Source organism: Carassius gibelio, chromosome B4 (assembly GCF_023724105.1).
Source record: "Carassius gibelio isolate Cgi1373 ecotype wild population from Czech Republic chromosome B4, carGib1.2-hapl.c, whole genome shotgun sequence".
NCBI lineage: Eukaryota > Metazoa > Chordata > Actinopteri > Cypriniformes > Cyprinidae > Carassius > Carassius gibelio.
Genome location: NC_068399.1, coordinates 20,227,958 through 20,252,870, shown reverse-complemented (window position 1 = coordinate 20,252,870; position 24,913 = coordinate 20,227,958). Strand labels below are relative to the sequence as shown.

At 37.4% G+C, this 24,913-nt stretch overlaps 1 protein-coding gene across 1 annotated transcript; it reads right to left on the bottom strand.

The window, feature by feature from the left end:
- Positions 1 to 814: 814 nt before the first annotated feature.
- On the bottom strand, positions 815 to 24,036 carry LOC127956620 (CCR4-NOT transcription complex subunit 4). The gene is made up of 13 exons (XM_052554685.1): positions 23,828 to 24,036; positions 17,340 to 17,568; positions 16,233 to 16,430; positions 14,046 to 14,132; positions 13,815 to 13,916; positions 13,597 to 13,722; positions 13,403 to 13,521; positions 12,931 to 13,134; positions 12,493 to 12,550; positions 12,088 to 12,343; positions 11,449 to 11,988; positions 5,227 to 5,439; positions 815 to 2,702 (listed from the first exon to the last, which is right to left on the bottom strand). The coding sequence occupies exons 2-13, from the start codon at positions 17,511 to 17,513 to the stop codon at positions 2,395 to 2,397; spliced, it is 2,385 nt and encodes a 794-aa protein (XP_052410645.1). The 5' UTR covers positions 17,514 to 17,568; positions 23,828 to 24,036; the 3' UTR covers positions 815 to 2,394.
- Positions 24,037 to 24,913: the final 877 nt, after the last annotated feature.

The following is a 24,913-nucleotide window of genomic DNA, read 5'->3' as shown; positions in this document are numbered from 1 at the left end:
GTTCAGGGCGATTCTAGCCAAATAAGCACATTTGTGTTTGCATAGTTTGTCTAAGGCTTCTTATTCCAGGTACATTTAATTTTTATTATATAAAATAGAATAAGAATTCATTTAGATATTAATTATACATTATTTGTTTACAGTTGTCTTGTGTTTGATGCGAAACAGCCAATTGTTTAAGATTGTTTTAAGTTTGTACATGAATAAATCATTAATTCATCAACTCTTTCATCACAAGAATTGTACTGGCACATGACTACTTCTCACCGGTGATTTCAGATGGTTTTAGACGACAATTACTTGTCACTCCCCTGTTGTTTCAAAGAATAGTAAAATGTGATCACGACAAGCATAAAAGCCTTGTCCGTTTGGGAAGGTGCGCTCACAGTCAGTGGAACAAGGCGAAAATAACATTATAACATTTTTTTGTCTCGTTTTGGTCAACGAAAATGAAGAGACATTTTAGCATAGCATAGACATTTTTATTTTGTAAACCACATTTAGTCTTGTTTTTAATTATCAACAATATTGCATTATACATTTAATTATAGTCATCGTCACATGACCAGCATTTACTTTGCGTCTCGTCTCATTATATTTAGTCTTAATTTTTGTTAATGAAAGCAACACTACTCCAGAACTGATCTCTCAAAGAAGCAATTGTCGACGAGTGCTGACGCAAATGAGTAGGACGTGTCCAAGCGCTGAGCAAGAACGTGCGAACATGAGCCCATCACCGCCTTTCATCACGTCTCGAGGTGCTGAAAGAAAGTTAAAGGTGTAGAGACAAAAAACCCAAAAAGATCACTTTGACTCCATGAAATTTCGTCTTTTATTTAAGATTTAGATTTATTTTTTATTTTTCTCCAGACCTTTAGAGAAGTACAGTTTCCTTCAGCTCTTGATATTTCTTACATTTTAGCACTGTGTAAAACCCAAGTTAAACAGTACTGATTACGTCGTCGTCGAGATTTAATTATTCATTCCTTTTGAATACTGAACTGTCGGCAGGAACATACACAGCTGATACAGGATTAAGACTGTTACAAGAAAACTGAGAAGGGGGCGAGCAGAAGTGACGAACAGAGTTAACCATCCCGGACGAGCCCCCTGTGTATTGCCAAAACATTAGTTGCCCAGTAGCGCAGCTATCCCAGCTTTCCCTTATGGAAAGAAAAAAAAAAGTGCAAAGTAACTGCTACAGACACACACATTATGATCCCATCCTAGTGAATTTCCCTCGCTGGAATCGGTTTCTTCACGCTCCCACCAATTGCAAGTTTCATGTCATGCATTCACACATCACTGCACTCCAACTCTAGACCTAGTTCCTAAAACTCTGTACACCTTGCACATCTTCAAGTTTCTTCAGGGAGCATGGTCATAGTGTAAACACTGATTAGGCCACGTACGCTGAGGCAGCTATGAGAGACGCCACATGGTGGCATCCCTTGTGCTACACAAGCCCTGTGCTTGAAAGGGGTTAAGTGGTACCCAGCTCTCGATTCCTCTTAATTTCACAACATGGCGCCCTCTGATACAGAGGTTAACCGCGATGTTGTAATCGAAAGTAGAAGACCCCCGGACCAACCAGACAATCTGGCGGAAGGGTCAAAGGCAAAGGCCTGCATCCATCTACAGCTAAATGCCACGTCGAGAATGGGTACCACGTTTTTGACCCCTAAAAATGCATCTCCCTTTAATCAAGCGCACAGAAAGGTAGAACAAAGTTGAAGGCCAAAGATCCTGGGTAAAAGTGCTTTTTGCTTCGCCATCATTATGCCTTTGATCCGTCATAATGGAAGCCAAGTACCCTTTTGATCAAACACAAAAACTGAAGGCCTATGTTGATTTTGGACATCTACTTGATTGCTTAGCTGCACGGCTTTAAGGACTCTCACATGAAGTAGCTCCTCTGTTGTGCAGATGGATGAACAGGTGCTGTTCTTTTTGGTTTAGCTTTAAAGGCAGACCCTTGTTTCTAAATCAAGACACTTTTCATTTGATTATTTCCATTCGGTTCCAATGGAATTTCAGGAACGCATATAATCGATGATGTGTACTGGTATGTAGCATCCCAAAAATTATGCAGTGACATTAACATTACGTTTTTACTAGGGAGCTTGTTTAGGCCTCATACCTGTTTTTTGCAAAAACTGGCTTATTTATGCAACCGTTTGAATTGGGAAAGCTAGAACAGAGCACTTGGGCAACAAGAAAAAAAAAAAAAAAAAGGACTAAACCAAGAGGAACACAAATCCGGGATAAAAATGAGCATAAGATGAAGAGAAAAAACAATACATAATCTTGTTATTTTGTTAATAGCTTTGTACTGATTTGTCTTCCATGTTTGTCACCTGTTCTTCGAATAAAGGGAATAGGATTTCACAGTTCCTAATGTCGGTCCATTCCGGCACTCTGTAGCAGATCTGTGGAGGCCGGGGCTGAGGCTCTGAAGGCAGTCTGGAAGCCTGGGGGAGGTGAGTGGAACTGGGTGGCGGGGTTAGCCGTGGTTGGATAAGGGGTCCAGCCGGCTCTGTGGGGGAACTGGGCTCCGAAGGGGCCACTGTGTGGGGGCTGAGGGGGCACTGTGGAGCCAGTAGGGACATCCATCTCTGTGAGCGCCTGCAAGGATTTGAGCCAGTGGGGAGGATTGTCATCTTGCAGAGAGTCCAGACTGTTGCCTGAGGTTGCTGGGATACCTAAAAGTGATAGGAAAACTTTGATTTAATAATAATAATAATAATAAAAACATTAATATGTAAAATATAGGTATGCTTTACTTAAAAAAAAATAATTTGCCAAGTTATTATTATTTTCTTTTATTAATATTATTAATGGTGGATCCATATGGCTTTAAAAAAAAATTCTAATTAAATTTTAATTAGAAAATAATTTGTGTGAAATGTGTGCACATTTAAATATTTATGAATGATGATTAAACTATATATGTTTTTAGGGAGACAATGCATAACATTTCACAATATGGACTAACCTTGCCATGTTATTTATAAAAAGTTCAAATTATCTAATATTTGGAGACTTAAAGCTGCAGTAGGTAACTTCTGTAAAAATAGATTTTTTACATATTTGTTAAACCTGTCATTATGTCCTGACAGTAGAATATGAGACAGATAATCTTTAAAAAAAAAAAAAAAAAAAAAAAAAAAAAAAAATCAAGCTCCTCTGGCTCCTCCCAGTGGTCCTAGAAACAACCAATCATAGCTGCGGTCCGTAACTTTGTTTGTGTTCAAAATGTAGAAAAATGTATATAATAAGCGAGTACACCATGAATCCATTTTCCAAACAGTGTTTTTAGCTTGTCCTGAATCACTAGGGTGCACCTATAATAAGTGTTTATATTTGGACTACTTTAGATTGCTTCGGGGGTACCGCGGCGGAGTAACCCAGTACCTTTGTGATTCTTCATAGACATAAACAGAGAGAAGTAGTTCCAACTACAATGTTCTTCCGCAAGACGCAAGCAGTTCTGTTTAACCGCTAGAGCGTCAAAAGTTACCTACCGCAGCCTTAAGCTTAACCGTCATCTCCATAATATAATTTTCTGTGAAATTTTAACAAAATTTACATAAAACTACTTCCCTGCTTATATTAAGATTGTTTTCTTTTAATGAAGATTTTTTTATCCTTCATTATGATACAGTATATGGAGACCCTAACATTATGTTCAGCCAAGGAGGGAATTTTTTTTTTTTTATTAATATGTCAGAAATGAAAGACGTGATTATCATAGAAGTATATTAAGTCATTATAGGTATGAACCACATAAAAGGAGAATCAAATGATTCACACAGTTTCAAAGTTATGAAAAATCCATCAACAGATGGAATTAAATCATTTTAAACATAACAGCATACTGTACTGACCGAGCAACAGTTTGCGTAGTTAACAAATCCACCAATCCTGATGCCAGGTAGGAATCCAATTTTTCTTGTATAAGCAACATTATTGAGAACATTCGTAAATAATTGACCCAATGCAATAATGGGATTAATTACATAAGGAAACTGAGCTTTTTTGGGTGCTTTCTCACCACTTAAAACATGCTGGCCTGCTGCAAGCTATTAATTCCAAACCCCCTGTGGATGATGGATGCTGCAGGCAGCTGCTGAGAGCACCCAGACAATATCCGTGACATCCATACAGATTGCAACCTCAACCTTAGGGAGCAACAGATAAGACATTGCTATTTCCCTTCAACCCTGGGGAGAAAAATGGCTAAACTTTGCTTGAAGTATTGATTACAAAAATAGCTGCACAATTCTCTATCAAACAGTGGATAAAAATGTAACTAACAATAAGAATGCAGTAAATGTTCACTGCATATTGAACAACTTTGTATACTGATTGTTGACGTATTCTTGCGTGATAATTGATTTAGTCCACATGGATGCTTTTGACTGTCTGAATGTGCAGGAGATCAAATTGATCTGAAATGTGTGCCCTCTTCTCTGGCCCTTAAAATGGCTTTACATCGCTGACATTTTTAGAGAAAAGGTTACAGAATAAATGTTTAAAAAGCCTAAATGCATTATTCATTTTAGCTCCCAAAGGCACAATTTGAACAGGCTTGGTTTTTCCTAAGGTCAGGTAAATTTGTTTCACAGATGCGTTTTGTGAATTGTAGCCCATCAGAACCAAACATGTTTTTCTATTTTTTTCTCACAAAACCAAAAAGATCGAAAAAATTATTCAATATTAATAAAAGTTAATATTAACATTTACTTAAATATTAATGTACTATAAAATGTAATAAATGTTCACATTTTATATTTTTGTATTTTTATGTACATAATATAGATCATTTATAGTCCTACTTTATTAGGTTTTTAGTTGTGTACTTAAATGTCAGGTACAATGTAATTATTGTGTTTATGTTGTATTGCAAAAAAAACATTTACAGTTATTGGGGTGGTATACGGTTAACATTAGGGATAGGTCTAGTGGTTTGGTTAGGTTTAAAGGGTTGAGGTAAGGTTGACTAATTATATAGATTTAACTACAGACATTAGTTACATATATAACTACATGAATGTATTTTACAATGTAAAAACCATGTATGTGCACAATACATACATCATATCAACTGATTCATTTAGATGCAAGGACATATAGTATAGACACTTAATATAAAGTGGGTCCAATGAGAAAAACAGGAGAAAAAGGGAAATAATTCATTTTTTAACAAGGTAATTCAGGCTCTACCTGTGATGATGGCAGGGTCCATCAAGCTGGGTGTGCCGTCCCAGCTAAGGCTGTGTGAGAGGCCGCCTGTGTGGTTGGATGAGGAGGAGGAGGATGAAGATGAAGATGAGGAGTTGGGCAGTCCACCAAAGTTGATGTTGATGTTGGGTAAAAGTGCTCTGAGCCCATCTTGCCATTCCTTCACATTTAGACTTTCTACTGAGGTGCCGTTTTCTGTTTGGGAAGGTGATGGTAGGGTATCCAAACACCCGTGTGCACAAATACACAGAAAAAGACAATGGGGGTGGAGAGAGAGAGAGAGAGAAAGCAATGATCAGTTTCAACATTTTACTGTTTTCAACCAATTTTGAGTGTAAATTTGGTATGATTAGCTGTATATCTGTGACAAAACCCAACAAACATTTACAAGCAGTTGAACAAAGTGCAACAGAAAAGTAGGACAACTTTTTAGTCGGATACGGTTTTAATGGTGAAAATGATGCAATGTGATGCAATAAAATCAAGTGATGTGATTTGATTTATTATTTGCCATATAATGGCTGAAGATTGATTGACAGACCTAACAAAAACACAATTTAATTGAATTCCCTAAAAATTGAATTTTCATTCAGGATATCACGTCAAGAAACAGCATTGATCAAAGCCGGACTGCAGATTAATAGCAGCTACAGTAATGATGATTTATACTGGATTCAGCAAAAACAACAGGTGATCTCTGCCTCCCTTCTGAGTCTACTTGCCCTTACTAATGGAGAAACAATCATTATAAAGCTTTTTAAAGGCCCGTTATTATTCAATTAGTTTCTCATTTATATTTTTTCTATGTCACACTGGAGGAGAGACGTGCAGCTTTAATAATGCAGAGCTTCTTTTGGCTGGACTCAGGCCAAAATAAACATTTTCTTCTCTAATCAGGCCAGTATTCTCCTAAGGTTTGCTTCTGCCCACAGGGAGGGAGAAACCAGGCAGCAAAGATGATGAAGGAGGGAATGGAGAGAAAGAGAGAGAGGGACAAACAAAAAAAGAATTGCAAAGACAGGGGAATGGAGTGAACGAGATAACAACCCTGGCAGGGAAAAAAACAAGTCTTTAGCCTCTGAGCTTGACTTAAGACTAAGCAAACTTCTCTGGGCACATTCCTCCAACATCAGCTTCCCTCAAAGCCTGGACTTGTGTAAAGAGGTGGAAACACAGGGATAGTGGTGGGGTTGAAAAAAATAAAAAATTAAGTTGGCTGATAGATTTAATACTAACTGTTGTATTAGAGTACAAATTAATTTGTGTGAGAAGAAATGGACTGCAGAGTACTATGACAGAAGTGAGACTAGCACAGCAATAAAGGAAACTGATTACCTGATACAGCGATCAATATTTGCAGTCATCATAAAATAATATACAATTAACTTATCAGAACCAAGCATTCCAGAATGCTGTCCAATATAGACAAACTTAAATTTATAAATAATCTGTGATTATGACCTCATTAGAATAAAGCAGAGAGGTTGGGAAGTTGGATGAATTTTCACAAATCTATAAATTGTCCTTTTCATCGGTTAAAAATTCAGTTGGCAATACAATTACAGTTAGGTAACTTAAAAAAAAATAAGCATTTCTTTTCACCGTATTGGAGTATTCATAAAAAATGAATGAAAATTAATTAAGTAGAGCACTTGAATTAAATTACACTTTTTTTCCTGTTTCTTTAGTTAAGAATTTAATTAAATTACATTTCTTGCAATAAACATTTTGAATAAAGATGGTACTTTTCTATTTGAATATGGTCTAATTATATTACATCATTTGTGTGAATTATTATTTATTTTTTTTTATAAAATGAATTATCAGAAAATAAAATTCCAGAAGACTAGACCAAACACCTATATCAAAAAAAAAAAAAAAAAAAAAAAAACGTAGACAAAAGTAAAAAAATAAATGTAGAAATGTATGAAATTTTGGCAACACTTAACACTTTTTTGTATAATGCATTATAAAAGTTGTTGTAATGCATTCATTATGCCTTGTAACGCACCTTAACAACCACATTTAATACAATATAACACATATAAATTCATTGTTACACTATGCATTTTAAATTCGGTATTATAATACACATTATGAATAATTATAATTCATTATACTCTTTAACAATCCTTTATGATGCATTATACATAAAAGCATTAAAATGTTACACAAATGTTTTTAATATTACAGTCTAACAATAATTTTACAGTCTACTGTCCCACACTGTAACTGTACTAAGGTAATGCATGTGTACTACCACCAGCAAGATGGCAGTCTACTGGGACAGCCTGCTGTTAAAAGGTCTTCAGACAATAAAGGAGCATCCGGCCAAGACACCAGACGCACTGATACTGTCACACAGGTCATGCTTGTAATTTAATTATTTGGCAACGTGGGAATTTAAGGAGCAGACGGAGCTCCCCTCTGACACCATTTGACAGGAGTTTCTCCTGAGCATGGGCAAGGGTCGAAACTATGGATGCTGCAAAGTCAGCGATGTGTTTATTACTCCATTAATCAGTTAAAACCAGACATAATGGATCTCAACTAAGGGGTCAAAGTTTGGCTGGTTAGCAGAGGTCAGATAGCCCCTGTTGGGAAATGAACTAAATACATCATCTCGAGGCAAAATACATGTTTCTCAATTGATGATGCTTTGAGTAAACCAGCATATGAATATACAATTCTACCATATTTCATTATATTACAGTAGATGTTTTCCCAGTGACCGTTTCCTTTTCTAACAGCGATCAGACCTCAAACACAGAGGAAGTGACACGTTCACTTGGGATATGCAGAATTGGTTTTGCAGTCAATACCATCAAAACCTGTGCAGAAAAACAAGTCAAGTGTGAGAACGAGCCAATATGAGAATCTAGACACTCAATATCAACACTTGAGGGGGACTGGGCTTCAATAAAACCCCTCTGAAGGAGGGGAGAAGATGAATGTGGTGTTGAATAACGTGAATGAGGTGTTCTTTTTAAACCTCTCCACAGTTCTTTATTCTGATTAGAAAGTGCTCGTCTAGCCGAGTGTGGCAGGCATTAACACAGTCACCCATGTTTGCATTAGCATACGCAGATAAACAAGTGTTGTCATGTTTTATTTATACGGATGGGACAAAAGCTAAACTCAGAATCTCATCAGCAGAGTGAAGAAACTAAATATGTCCTGCAGGGCTGTAGAGGGTGTAAAGTAGATCTGCATCATTCAGCTTTCAGTTTTGTGATGAACGATATGCCAGTTAGACTGTGGTGTTAATAAAACATTAAATGAACAAGTAACCACTGCAATGTATACATCACATTACAGCTATTTTTGTATATCAGTTCAATTCAGAATCTTTTATATACACCACTGTTCAAAAGTTTGGGGTTAGTCATTTTTTCTAGTAATTAATTTTTTCTTTCATTATTGTACATATAATACATAATTTGTATTATTTTGTTATATTTTTATTAATTAGTTAATATATTTATATTCTTGATATATTTTTATTAAAACATTTTTTACTGTATTTTTGCTCAATTAAAATTTTGGTCAAATGCGGTGTCATGACAAAAATCAGGCCATGCTGATATTTGCTGATAATCACGTTAACTTGGAAGATAAAAAATTTATTACCAGTACATATTATTTCAGTTATTTTTGCATCAATTTATAGCAAATAAAAATGAGTGACTCAGTAACTGACTGAGTGAATTATTACACTGATTTCATGAACACAAATTAAGAAAACAATAATAATTAAATAAAGAAATACAAAATGAGCAAAGAACAAGCAAAAAAAAAAAGAAAAAAAGTCAACCAATCTGCTTATATACTTCATTTGCTTAATTCAGGTAATGCTCAATTACATCTAATTCTACATTTTCAATATAGAATTAGTAATATAGAATCTCTCACTCAAAACAACCTATCTATCAAGTTATGAGACTGCATGTCTATTTTTGGTTTCTCGACTATTCTTTGTAAATAATGCAACGTCCCCGTCCCAGGTCCTGGGCAGCTGCATCCTCTGGAGGACACCATTGCACACAGGGAAGACCATTCCTCTCACGGAGAGCCGAGGATTAACCAAACAAATATATAAAACACCCTGAATAGCACAACAGAGCCGGAAATGGAGCCAGTAGTATTAAAATAAATAAGTCATGCCAGTTATTCACGGTTTCTATGACTAATGAGCCCTCAGGTCACTTCCAATTTTCATCCCCTTATTTTTAAACTGAAATACAAAAAGGAGGCACACTGAGAAACAAACAGCCTGTTAGCAAATGCTACATTTCCACAGCAGTGTCAGCAGATTAGATTGTTTCACATAAAAAGCCCTAAAGCTAGACCGCAAGGAAACACTTTCTATTTAAATTAACTGAATTTCTGAAAGCTCAATTCAGGACGTGCTTGGGGAGTAACTAACTGATGCTAAAGAACTTAAATAGATTTTTTTTTTTTCAGTTGCTTGACAGCAACTCAGCTGCTTTTATAAAATTTCTGAAAGCATCTCAGTACAAACTTTTATTTGTCTAAGTTGTCATGCTATCAAACTAAACTGCGGCTGTTTTATGATATTTGATATCTGGATTGTTTTTCAGCTCGAGTCTCCAGTGTTGAGTTCAGGTAAGGGCCTAAGTGAAATGTCAAACTGTAGCCTCTTCCCCGTCTGAGTACTTTCTCTTCAGATGGATAATGCCAGACAGTATATTTGATATTTTCTTGGGAGATAGGCTACGGGCTTTTCTCACACCCAGAGCACAAAGAGGAATCTTTGAAAACGTTAATCTTTGTTTAAGTTTAGGCTCAGAGTTCAGGTCAGGAAAACATCTGTCTTTTCAAGTCAAACTGAATTAATTATGCTAGACTGACTTTAAATAAATGCTTTTTTTCCCCCTGAGGTGGACACCCACACTTGGAGATCCACCACATAACAGAAACATAAAATGCTAAAGGTAAGAAAAAAAAAAGTGGGCTGGCCCATCATGCATTACGCAAAATTGCAGTTCTGTCACGAAGATGTCCTCAGGGGATGATGATTATATGCTGTACAATTTGTATCAGCACTAAATGTGACAGCGGTCTCACTGCTATACTTCAAATCATGAGGTTTCATTCCATGAGAGAGCCCTCGGCAATCACCAGAATCTTCTATGATGGAGCTCTGATGACGTACATTTCTGCATGCTATCAAAACAGCACCACACTGCCCTCCAGTGACGGAGTTTGCAATGACAGTTACCCACAATGCAAACACATAAGTTTTAAATTACATGTAATTCCGTTGGAAAAATATTTGTATTCACTTTTTATTAATAATTAAAAATATATTGACATTTATATTTTGATTAATTTTTTTTTTAATGAGATGAAAATTTAAGCAATTTATTCCTAATGTTTATATACACACACACACACACACATACATATACACATACACACACATAAGCATACATGCATACATATATACACACACATCAATATCACTGTAGGGTAGCTTTTGGCATCTTGTACATAACTCATAACAAAGATGACAATGAAACTTAATAACTTAGAAAAATTACTATGAAAGGGTGTGTTTTATTAGGCTAAGTTTTTCATAAAAGCATTACTTGGATACATTCTCTAGATTATTTAAATTGTTTTGTGTTGTGTAAGAGGATGCATGTTATTTTGCTATGACTTATGCAGTGCTCATTAAATTTGAATGATAGTAGAATATTGTCAAAACATAAAATGAAAAATAAAATTGTTCTATTAATATTTTGTTAAATAAGAGATTACTCTATTTGAGTGTAATAGTCATTTGGTAATAAAAATGATATTATAATTTAATAAAAAAGGTTTGTCCATGTCCCTTGAATGGTTGTCCACGCCTTTAATAAAAGGCCATCCCCTTTAGTGACATCAGGACAACAGATGTTTTGTCTCTTCAGTGGCGGGAATTTTAACAGCTGATGTGAGTAAGTTGGTGACTTTCAAATTGACAAACTTTGCTTACTTGCTTTGCCAAAAAGTTTAAAATGTCCACCCTGTCGGCATAAAATATGCCAGAAGTGATTAGAATTATCTAAAAACAATGTGTGGGAATTCAGCTAATAGGTTTCTATAGTACTTGAGTGTCCGCTTTTTATGACATGACAAAGCGAGTGGGAAATTAAAACCAACATTTCTGAACTTTGAGATGGATAGGTTTGCACTTACCTGTCATATGCATACCTCCGAACCCCGTATTGTGATGATGTTGCTGTTGTGGTGCCAAGTTCAAGTCCAAAAAGCTGCTGTGCTGTGCAGCAGAAGAAGGGGCTCCAGTGTGATTCAAGTGCTGGAGGTTATTGCGCATGTGCATGCCCATCCAACTGTGGCGAGAGGTCTGCGTCTGCCCAGGAAAGCTGAAGGAGTTGTAGACCGTGCGGTGTGGGTGCTGGGAGAAGCCCCGTGAGGGCAAGCTAGAGTTTGGGGCGAAGTTTGAGGACGTGAGGGGCTGAAGTGGGCCTTTCATTGAAGGGGCGCTGTGGAGCGGGCTGAGTAAAGGCCCGTGGGGGAAGACTGGCACTGATTTTGTGCCGGTCATGGGTAAGGAGGCTTTGTCTTGCACTGAGAGCTCTTTCTCTATAAGGTCAGCCAGTGCCTTACGGGTGACGTCAAATGGGTCAAAGCCGAGGTCGTCATCCTGTTGCTTGGCCGAAGAACCGAAACCGAAGGCCGCTTGCCAGTCCGTAGAGGACGACACTGGTATGGTATCTGTCAGAAGGAAGAAGCAGAATTGTACATTTTATACATGTAATGTGGTGCAAATAATATTTGGCCCTTGAGATGCAAAGTCTAAATGTGTCCAGGTACCTGACGTGAAGAGACTCTGTGGTTCTGGGGCAGTGGGCCAATCGGAGTTGCTGTGAAGGGAACTGGAAAAGCCGGACAGGCCGCTGGGGATGGGATTGGGGTGTCGGAAGTTGCTGTTGTCTGAAAAGAGCGATTGTGACTCGGCTGCTGCTCCCTCAAAAGGTGACCGTACTGTCAGCCCTGCTACACAGACAGGCACCACTAGAGACGGCTTGGACAGGCCTGGAGGCGGCGATGGAGAGTCATTGCCAGAAATCTGGAGGATTTAGTAAGAGAGGCAGGACGTGTGTGTTTATCTCGTGTTAAAACATTACCTGTTCTATTTAAAGAAAAGTGATTTAGATAAGTGTACAGCTTTCCATTCAGAAAAGTAAATAATGATCAGCAGTGTGATCCTGAACTTACTTGCTGTGATGTTTCTCCGTTACTTATACCGATGCAATCTGAAGGTTTGTTATTTGGGCTTCAGGGAAAATAAGACAAACTTGAATCAATTAATTTATGTACTATATAAATATACTGTATAACACAAATTAAACTGCATTAAGCTCATTTAGAAAAAAGTGAAAGGTTTTCATTAAAACGAAATTGACAGCATTAAGCTACTGTTTGGAAGAAAATGTCCTTAATTGTCACAAGAAAAGAATTGTAAAGTCAATAAAATAAAAGTTACTTTAGTGCATTTTGTGCTTCTAGAGAATTTAGTTTATATAGTTACCATCCAACAATACCCTGAACCGTCGGTGCCCTTAAGTACTTCAGAAAACATTTTTTCAAATAATGTGGCAAAGAAAAAACGGCTATGAGAATATGGCACTAGGCAGAAGTACACAGGCTGGTTACCTGCCAGAGTCACAGTTTGATGTGAAGAGAGGCAGGCCAGTGATGGAGCCAAGGCCGAGCTCTGTGTCCGGACCGTCTGAAGTCATGTTTTCAGAGTCGGAGCTGCCATCTAGGGACGGGGTCTCTTGGTGTTCTGGAAGCCCATTGGGCATCTTTCCTGTGGTTTGTATCGAAGGCCAAGCATCTTTGTTGTTACTGTTGGAACTGGGGAATATGAAATGAAACTTTAAATATGATAGAAGCATTAAAAGTAAAGGAGGAACAGACCAACAATGTTTGCATATTCATTATTGACATGTAAGTTAATGAAAGTATAAATGAACAAAGCATAATCAAATTAATTTTAATTATAACTTCACTATTCATAACTATAGTTTTCTGTACAACACTGAATAATAGTCATCAAAAATATGAAAATATATAAACAGGTTTTTAATTGGAGCTGGTGTGAAAGGTATGATTCAGCACAAACCTCTGTGATGTGCCTGATTTGCCCTTTGTCTTCTCCCCCGTCGAGCTCTGCAGGAAGTTGGGATTTGTTTTGTAGAGGTCCTGTAAGAGTTTCTGTTCATACTCCTGATGTTTCCCTGCCTGCAGTGTCAAATGTTATGAGCTCAGATGCAAGACTGTCAATCTCAGTAAATCAGTTACAAACTGCAACGTTACCTGCATTTCTTCTTTTGTGAAACTAGCAGCTTCGTCTCCCAGCTCGTGAAGATACATACAGTCTGGTTTGGGGCACTGCATGCTTTTTAGAAAATAACTGCAGTATTTTGTTGTACCTAGAGAAGCCTGCATGAGAAAGGCATATTTAGATCATGCACACTGCAAGTAACTAATCTCTCATATAATATCAGACTGTTTTTGTCCCAAGTTTTCATTACCTTAAGTGTTCTTCCATCTACTACAACATTGTTAACACACTGTATGGCTCTGAGGGCATCTTCTGATCGAATGTAAGTGACGTAAGCACTGGCGCTAGGACCCTGGGGACAAATATCAAAACATATTAGATGACCAAATCAGAATGAGCGAATCAGTACAAATGGCAGGACCTGTATGCTAAATATTAGCTTGTTTGAATCAATTGAGCCGACACCAGGCTAGCTGCTCACCTGCGAGCCAGCATAAGAAGTGCTGTTATTGATGACCACCTTATGGATCTTCCCAAATTTCCCGAAGTACTCCGGCCTTTTTAAGACCTGCAATCCGACATCAATAATATATTTAAAAAAACCTGATTGCTAGTCGCAGATCATCAACGGCACATGCAAATGCAGTTTGTTTAGTCGAGTCACACAGGGAGAGAGCACACACCTTATTATCATGATTCATTGGAAGGATATGACTCAATCATCATTTATTATTTGAGAAAGGCATATGAAACCTAGGTTAGGAACTAAATATACCCCATCAGCATTGTGGCAAATATCATTCCACAATTTAAACTCCACCAAAGATCGTTCCTACTCATAAAACCTTACATAAATAGACCATTTTACACCAAGCTTTTGAGGATAAATTTGCGTGAATGACGTACTGTATTGAGAAACGATGACCTAAACACTATCAACAGGATGTCCACAATGTTCAGCCAAATCCACAGTGAAAACAAAGTGTGGCACACAAGTAGGTCTCTGGCGGGTGACTGACAGTTCATTGGCGGAGGGCTTCGCCTCAACGGCATGGCGCTTTTGAGATTCTGGTCACTCATGAACTGTGAAAGCAGCCCGGATGTTTCTTTGCAGTCTTTGTTCGAGTGTAGCGGCCTCACTCGCTTTCAGTTTTTTGTTCTTTTTCACAGCCTCAGTGTGAAATAAATGAAGGCACAGAGACTGAAAAGTGAAGGGATGATCGGTATAAAAGAAGGCGGTTCGCATGAAAACATTGTCACAAGGTTAATTTGATGTTTTTAAAGCTTCGTGCTCCTTATCTCATTCGAACGCTCTTGAATTTAGAAGACATGTTCTCACTCTCTTGGTTTTTCACACTGAATAATTTGTTCTCTGCTGATATCTATTCAGAGTACATGACGTCAGCTGTGGTGGCAAATAGAGGGAGAGAAAGAGCGTCAGAGAGAAGGGAGCGAGAAGAGATTGAAAGCTGTTTTCGTGGGCTGGTTATGCAGGCTAAGTGCAGCTGGTGGGCAGGTAGCTTTCATTTCCCAGGAAACCATTTATGGTCTCTTTTTTCCATTTAATGATATGTGGCACAAAATCAAATCTACACATCTTCAAGGAGTTTCATGCAGCCAGATGGAAGTGATCCTGTACAATATGCCAAAAGAGATATCATAATAATGGAGAATAGTAGCATCAAAAAGTATGCTTTTTCATATCTGAAAAACAGGATGGCCAAGATGGCCATAGGATGATAGACTGTGAGATTCCACAATGCAGATTTTTACATTGACACCAGTAACTACAAGGAGTTGAGCAATATAGCACCTTTTTCACTTATCAGTTATAAATATCACTTATAAATCAATAAGTGTCATGAGCAGGACTGAGAGCACAGGAGCTCCTTTTCTTTGTCTTACTTAGTTTACCGTTTTAACAGTTCTATCAATTAATAGCAAGGCTACAATGCTTCTTAATATACTGTCAGCATTCAGAAAATATGCATTTATACGTCATTCACTAAAATTGTAAATGAATTGTCAATGAATTGTCGTTAATATGATTACCAGTGCACACATTCACAATTTCTTTATACTGAACAAAATACTATAACAGGATTGCAAAAATCAAAAAGTGTAAAACTGTTTATTTAGTTCAAATTATTATTTTTAATTGATTTCTTTTTAAATTATTTCTTTTGGATCTCAATGTAAAATGTAGTGTTAATTACAAAAAGCTTGATGGTTGAGTTGTTTACTAACTTTAAATGAAAGTATGATACCTATACGGGTCTACTACTAGTAACTACTTGATTAGAATTTAGATTATAAATCCTGTGAGTCACAAAAGGATATGAACTTTACTTTACTTTAAGTACTTTAATGTTCTTTTCACCTGATCAGGAATGTTTTAGCAGCTGGGACACATGCTCCTTACCTAAACCATCATTTCTTAACAAATAAAAAATGTATAAGACCTTAACGGGAAAGAAAAATTTGTACTTTTTCATATCTTGCTTGCAGTGGAACTTTTATAAACCACAGAAACCAAGTGTGAGCGAATTTTGAGAGCTCTATACCAAATACCACCAAGATGAATATCAAGCTTCAGTGCGATGGAGTCATTTATCTTGAGTGAGAGGAACATCAGTTACACAGAGGTCGGTGTGTTTTGCTAAATCACCTCGGGATCAGCGAGCCGTTGTGAAAGGCCCACCACAAACACCAGGTTTCTCTGGACGACTCTCACACTGGAGAGATGCTTGCGGTTCTCTGTGATCTTCTGCTTCCGCTCATTCTGCTTCTGCTTCTTCTCATTCTTTATCCTCTGAAGTTCCTCTTGAGAGAGAGGTTTGTAGACCGCAGGGTCTTCTGGATAGGGCTAAACCAAACAGAAGATCTTAAATGTTACATGCAATCATTTTTGAAGAGGGTGGTTCACTAATTGATTAATAAAATAATTTGACCATATCAGCATCAAATGGTAGAAATATTCAAATAATAAAAAATTAATTAAATATTCAAATAAACAACTTAAACTTTTTGTTTAATATTTTACAGCAATGGAAATCATTTTCCCAGGTGAATAATTTTTTTATACAATATATCGATGCATTTTAATAAACAGCAATTTTTTAACACAAATATACCAAAATTCACATAAAGAGCCGTCAAATCAAAGCATTCACCCAAACTTCCATTTAAGAATATAAGGCCTTCAATAAAAAAAAAAAAAAAACGTTTTAATATGACACTGATTAAGGATGGCCTGGGATCATCTCAGAGACGAACAACTGGAATAAAGAGCAAAATATTGTATGACATTGGCTGCAAATTAGGACTAAGGAGCTGCAGTGGACACTACATGGACTGATTTAAGTGGTTGTCTGGGTGCATTTAGAAAAAGAACACAAGAACTGGAGGTCTGTTGAGCTACACTTGTTCCCTCCACACAGCTGTACAGCAATGATAAAAATAACACAGACCCTGAGGCAACAGGAGGAACGTGAATTATTCCAGCAAAGCTCCCTGAGATGCTGAAAGCTCTAGCCATTAAAACTCATCTCCTGGAGCTCCCCAATAGAGCAGTTTCTCAGAAATAAATGAGTGTCAAAGGTTCTCGGGCTAAGAATGTATAAATGCAATCAAGTGGTAAAGCCCAAATTGCAACATGTAAAACTAGATCTGATTTTAGTTTACAGGCCTAATAACTTGCATAGCTTAATAAAACTAATCAAGAATGATTCTAACCAAATTGGTTTTTTGAGTGCTGTACTGGCTCGTTGGTTACCTTTCTGCAGGCTGGGCAGAGGCCGTTCTCATCTGTGCGTATGCGATGCCAGCAGAAGCGGCAGATCTGATAGCCGCAGGTGCAAGGGAAGAAGTTGACGTCATCAATTTCCAGTGGTTCCAAGCACAGTGGGCACTCCATGGGGTCCTCCTTCACCTCAGGGCTACGGGACATCCTATGGCACGGCGCGGAGAAAAGAGCGGGTTGTTCTCACAGTTTAGAGGCAGAGCTGATGAGAAAGGAAAAATATTATTTTATATTTTATACATTAAAATTTTTAAAAATGCTATTTTTACAAATAATTTTTAATATGAATATCAGTTTTTAATAAGTTAAACATTTCTTATATAATTGTAATAAAATATAATAATGTTATAATAATGTATTTGTTTTTTAAATGCCACAATTTTTTTTTAGAAATGCAGCCAATATCTACAAAAATCTTGTTTCTTTCCAACAGTGCCTAATCTTCAGATGCAAGACAGAATTAGGCTCATATCACTCAAATGGTCTCAAAGCACACTAGAGGTTTCAACAGAGCCAATAATGAGACTGCTACTACTAAGAGTGTGTTTGTGTGTGTGGGAGGAGTTTAAAACTCAAGTCAAGAGAAGAATTGAAGGTATAATTGGAATCGACAGGCCCAAACACCCACACAAGCAATTGCAACAGTTTCAATAACAAGTATGCGTGTCCTCTAGGGATCATCCAGTGAACTGGTTGTCTAAATGCGTAGGTGCAAATTCAGTAATTACAGAAAATGAGGTTTTGGACCCTCATATGGAACACAGATTTGTGGGCTCATGACAAGGTTTGCAACTTTGAATGTAGGATGCATTGGTTGAAAAGCAATATGAGGTCTCTGTGGAGTTATGGAGAAGGAATGTGACTGCTAGCATCTTCATTTAAAAGCCTTCTGAAAAATAATGTCTACACAAAAAAAAAAATAAAAAAAATAATATTGGGGTTTAATTAGTTTAATTTAGAAGGGGGCAAGATAACTGCTAATACAAGCTTAAAGGGGGGGTGAAATGCTATTTCATGCATACTGAGTTTTTTACACTGTTAAAGAGTTGGATTCCCATGCTAAACATGGACAAAGTTTCAAAAATTAAGTTGTACGTTTGAAGGAGTTTTTTCAAGTATGGCTTTGTGTGACGTTAGATGGAGCGGAATTTCCTTATATGGTTCCTAGGGCACTTCTGCCGGAAGAGCGCGCGCTCCCGTATAGCGAGGCTGAGCACAGGCATTTCACTGATCAGAGCGATTCATTGATTAGAGCGAGAGCATCGCGAAAAGTCACAAAAGAAGTGTGTTTTTGGTTGCCAGGGCAAGACAACCCTGCACAGATTACCAAAAACAGCATTAAGGGACCAGTGGATGGAGTTTATTTTTACAGAGCATCAACGGAGTTGTGCAAGTGTTTTTGTTTGTTCCTTGCATTTTGAAGATGCTTGTTTTACAAACAAGGCCCAGTTTGACGACGGATTTGCGTATCGTTTATTTCTTAAGGATGATGCAATCCCAACGAAAAAGGGTCACGATCGTGTGTTGGAACCACAGGCGGTGAGTAAAACTGCTTAAAATATCTCTGCCTCCTTGTTAGTGCGTCCGCCTCCTATGTGGAGACCCGGGTTCGAGCCCCACTCGGAGCGAGTCGTTGCTGCTGCTGCTCTTGTTCAGTTTCAGCCTCTGGATCTGATTCTGGATCATAAATAAACAGCTGAATCTGACTGTTAGCCATGGTTTGTTTTGGATGATGGTTTTTCCCTCACGGTAATGTCACAGTTTACAAACGCTCTCAGCGCAAAAGCCTACTGGCGCTCGTGATTCTTTAGCTCCGCCCACACGTCATGCCTCCAGCTGGTCGTGTTTTTCCAGGAAAAATCGGTACAGACTATCTTTCTCTTATGAATATAATAAAACTAAAGACTTTTTGGAGTTATGATGATGCAGTACTACTCTATAGGTACTCAAGATTAACAGGATATTGAGTGAAAACGAGCATTTCACCCCCCCTTTGATTTAAATCTTCGTTGCAATCGGTTTTCTTTTGGTCCATATGTGTTGTCATGTTCGGATTTAAGGACTTCTGCAGTAGAACTGAAACCCATCTGAATAAACAACATGGGTGAGCACAAATACAACATTTTGGCCGAGACAGTTCCGCTCCCTGGTGGCACTTCCCCATGAGGTTCATTTATCAAACAATGGTCTGAACGAAGCTCCCAAATGGGAACAAACACAGGACAGCCTAGTGTGCATTAACAAATGAACCAAAATATGAAGCTTCCATGGAGTGATTCATCTTTGTCACATTAAACAACTGGTAAAAAACATTGCAGAACCAGAAATATCTTATAAACTATGAGGGAAACAACCAGATTGTATGATATTAGCCTCATATTTGTAGTTCCTGTTAAGCAGGCGAAGGGACATTCTAGAGGGCATTTGATTGGCCAAAAATAAATCAAAATTGTTAGTATGTTTTCCCAGGAAAATTCAGCTACAGTATATGCACAATGTTTTTTTGGCCATCCTTATTGCTGAGCCCTGAGTACAAAATACACAAAACATTGCAGCAAGTAATTTTTTTTAATATACTTTTGTACACAAAGGGCACATTGAATTGATCAAACTTACAGTAAAGACTATTATAATGTTATAAAAGATTTATATTTTAAATAGATGCTGCTCTTTTGAACTTTCTATTCATCAAAGAAGCTTAAGTCTTTCTGAAAGATCAAGTCACACTGAAGTGTATTGTATTCTGCTTTGCCATTACATTAATAATTTACATTTTAAAATGTATTTAAACTGAAAACATTTTAAAATTGCCATAATTTCACAAAGCTACTCTGTTTTACTGCATTTCTGATCAATTAAATGCAGCCTCGTTGAGCATAATACTTTATTTTTTTCTTACTGACCCAATCTTTCAAACCGTGTTGTATGTATACAGTCTCATAGCTAGCGCATGCAGACTAAAAGCCAACAAAGCTCCAATTGTCATTTCATGGGGTCTTATGGTCACTGTCAGTAGCGGAAGCACCAGGAGTGCTCTAAAAATATCCCATCCTGGCCAGGCAGTGTGCAGCAGGAGGAGTCAGTCCCTTGAATCTCCCTTTAAAAGGGAAATGCTGATTGAACGCAGGGGGCGGTCTGCACTACATGTAGGGTAATCAGCAGTTCCTCGGACTGACAAGGTCTCACCCCAGCTAGTAAGGGGGGCGGCAGGGAAATTGCAAAGCACAGTCTCCTTAACATGCCAATATGGAATTAGAAACCGAGTGTGAAGGTTTTTTTTTTGCTGGCCCCGGGGCCAGGACTGTATGGAGAAGGAATTCCCACTGTCGGTGAGGATGGGATTCCTTCCCAGCGGAGGCGGATATCAGCTCTTGGTAATGAAAGCTTTTCGCTGGCCGTTGCTGGGGATGGGGCATAACAAACATTTAACCATCACTCTCGTAAAAAACAAAAAAACATTTGATTCCAACATAATGATTATAAACCCCCATGACAAACTCAAGCTGTGTAGGGTTTGAGACCCTCTGGCATCTAATATCACATGCACATGTTGTGAAAGAAAGATGCGTAATGTGGAATGAAACAGGGCAATAAAAGTCACAAGATGACCTTTAAAATTAAGACATAAATGCTGAGCAAAAGGTCTCGTCTCTGATTATCACAATGCACTTCCAATGTAAATGCAAATCTGGATAAAACTAAACAGAAATCAGTATGCTTGCTTACATTGAGCAATAAAGACAGAATCACCCATGAATCACTTTGGAGCAGAGTCGGTAACAAACATGTTGGCAATGTGAGTTTTGGTGACGGTATATGTTTTTGTGTATACATAAACCCAGAGTGCCATGGGAGATGAACAATGAATGGATGAAACCTCAAACCTGTGTGCAGGGGTCAATATGGAATGACCTTTCTTCAAAGCATTACTGAAATCCTTGAGAAAACATTCAAACTGCTAATCGCAGGTTCATCGTGCTTTTGGTTTCTCCGCGCCTCACTGAGATGCTACGGCATACCCATTTAAAGCAGAAAAACTGAATAAAGTTAATATCTGATAGGTCACTTGCAGTACTAATAACTTTGAGCATGCATGTTTGATTCAGAAAACTTTCGACATAACCTTAAATAGAAAGCCAACATTGCAAATACAAAAACAATACAGATCTGAAGGACATTGTGCCATCTAGAAATAAAAATGGGAGGCTTCTGCAATATTTTATGACAAAACATCAATAACCACACTAAACACATGTGCCAACAACTTCAATGGAAAGTCAACATTTGAATCCACAATAACAGCACAAATCTCAGGAACAGTCTGTCATCTATAAACAAAATTGAGGGACTTCATAACACTTTATGACAAAACTGCAACTTAAAACTAAAATCACAATCTTAAGGCTTAAAGGTGGTCTTAGAAAAATCTTTGGCACCATTCTGAAAGTTTTTCTGCAACAGGCAGATAACTTCATGTGCAAGTCGAAAGGAAGGTGTGCATTTTAAATGGGCATTGATGGATGGTGCAGTTACATCAAGTCAAGTCACACTACACTAATTCAGTTAAACATCCTAATACAAAACCCCCCCCAAAAAAAGTGTCAACAACACACTGCTACATATTAAGAGACTGGATTCAAAACATCATGATGTTAAATTTATAGTCACAGGCTGTAAAAGCTGCCTTTTGCTCTGACAAATGTATGCAGTATGGTGACAATTAGTAAAAAGATGGACAGTTTTCTCAGCTGGCATCATTCTGATGTCACGGTAGAGCATAGCTGAAATTATTATCTGAGTGGGAGTAGTGTCCATTTGTGGGCTGCTCTTCATGAACAGATGGAAGAGGCATCGGCAAGGAATGAAAGAAAAGCTATTCTGGGCAGACAGAAGTAAGGCTCTAAAAATGATAAATGTTACACAAAAGGTAGCCATTTTCGAAACATATCTGCAATAGCCAATAGTCGAGAAAAAAAAAAGCATGGTTATCGAACACAACTAAACAGCTTTAGTCACAAAACAGCCGATCTATCAATATCGCATTAAAGCTGAATTTAAAAGGATTTTTTCCTGTACCGCCTGGATTGTAGCTGACCCGATCAGACTGAACGTAAAAGGTGCAAATGAACTTTTTCAACCAACTATAAAAACAGAGTACCACTTCTATGCAACTGAACACCAAGGCAGATGTCCATTCAGAACAGAATCATATAGCACCGGTGACCCTTGCCAGAAAATTGTCTCTCAAACATTGTGTCTGGCACAAACAATGCCTGACGGTGCACTGGAACTGGGCCTAGACAGTCCACTTAAAAACCGCCTGTTATCGCTCACAAAGCACAATACAAGCAAAACTCTCTCACGTTACCCTTTTACAAGGATCTTTATATAGAATAAAATGCATAAATATAACCTTCAGTTTAATTAAATCTTAGCTGTCATGCAACAAAGTAAAGCGTTTAAGAAAAAAAGTTCCCCCCAAAACTGAATGGAACCAAATGGACAGTCTCAGCCATTTATCTTGGTCAAATCTTATTTTGTGATCCAATGAAGAAAGAAATAAGGGTATGGAATAAGAGGATAACGTTCGCATTTCTGGCTTGTTTATTCCTTTAAAAATATGCTCACATCTGAAAGACAAAAATGCAGAGGGTAAGCTCAAAAGGCTCACTGCTGACAACAGTATTAATGGTGCACACTCAACAGAAACATAATGTTGCAGCCAAACACAAAAATAACCTCTTCTGAGAGACACTGACTTCATATCATTTCTTGTGGAAAGGATGACAGGTGCTTTTGGCCCATGAAAACCTGTAGGAAGCACCTCCTGACAGTGGGCTGCCTATTGAAACAAGCGCCACACACAATAATAAAGGGTGTGGACAAAAATAATAAAATAAACTGCAGCAACGGAGCTATGTCGATGTAACAGAAATATCAGACGTCATACCTTTAAAATGATTTATGCTCAGAAAAAAAGCAACTTCCTACTCAAATAACAAGGAAATTCCCTCTGTCAAAGTAACATATGTAAGTTACAGAAATGAAATGTGTTTCCTTGTTACGTTAATGCCTTTGAGTAAACCTGCTAAGCTAGCACATATGGAAGTTATTCAACATGCTAAATACATACTAAAATCAGTGTACATTTCCTATGTACTGTGTAAGAGTATGAATGACAAAAAATAAGTCAGTGTTTGGCGAGGCGAGGATTGACATTCGTGTATTTTATTAAAAGCCGGTCAAACGGTGCGGCTAGCGGCTATTTTACTCCGCTAACTGTACGACTAACGTTAGTCTGTCAGACTGATGAAACACACAAACAAAACACAGCATTTCCACGAGAAACAGACGTTTGAGAGATAAAGAGGGATGAGGTATGTTATAAAGAAGTGAAGTGAGAGAGGAAAGCAGCTGAATGTGGAGGCGGTGGACAAGAGAGGCCTTGGTGGGATACTCACCGTCTATCTGTGCAGGCAGATTCACATCAAATATAATCTATCTTAACGCTCCAGGTCCAGCAAAACAGGTTACAATATAATTTCCCGGGTGGTTTGTTCCTGCTCCTGTATGATTTTTTTATGCGAAAACACCAAGGCTTGTTTCTTATAGCGTCTATGTACAGCGGTAGTGCCTCCTAACCACCATTGAAATAGGGAGGGGAGGGGGGGGCGACAAGTACTGACTTTTCCGCGCATGCGCAGTTGATGCTTGGGCATATGTGGGTAATGTAGTGTGCAAAATACAGTGGCACTGGAAATGTTTAGAGAACTAGATACATTGAAGGTCGAACTGAGTATATTTTCACACATGAAGCAAATTGCAAAATGTAGAAACTTCAACCTTTGTTGGCAAATAAATGTCTTAATATATGCTATTAGTACATTACCTGTTAAAATATGTCATTAATTATTTCATAAATGTTTTATTGCTTAATGTTACTGTTTTATTAGCTAGTTGTCACGCGTTTTAAATTGTAGCCTACACTTTGCGCAATTTATAAATTACAATACATATTGCCAAATCAAATAACTTGATATTGCTGTTGCATGAATGATCGTATAGTATGAATTATGTATCAAATTGTTTTACTTTTCTGCCGATTTTCATGGAGTAAATTTTATACATTTGCAACATGTGTTAATTTCAGCGTTTGAATTACAATTGCACTGTTTCACGAATTATGTTTCAGAATTGTTTCAAAGTTACATGCATAAGCCAAACATAGCCTATAGCTATACATCACTAAAGCCAGAATAGTACTTTTACTTATAGTATAATAACTGGGGTGAAATGTGTGACAGCCCCAGTAAATTAAATCTTAATTTATTTATTTCTTTAATATTAAATTTTATTTAATAATAAATAATAACTAAAAATAATTTATTTACTAATAACAACAACGATAATGTGAAAAGGTGAATTGACAGTTTGCCCCAGTTTACCCTGTATCAGTATTTTTATTATTATTATATTTTTTATATATATATATATATTTATATATATATATATATATATATATATATATATATATATATATATATATA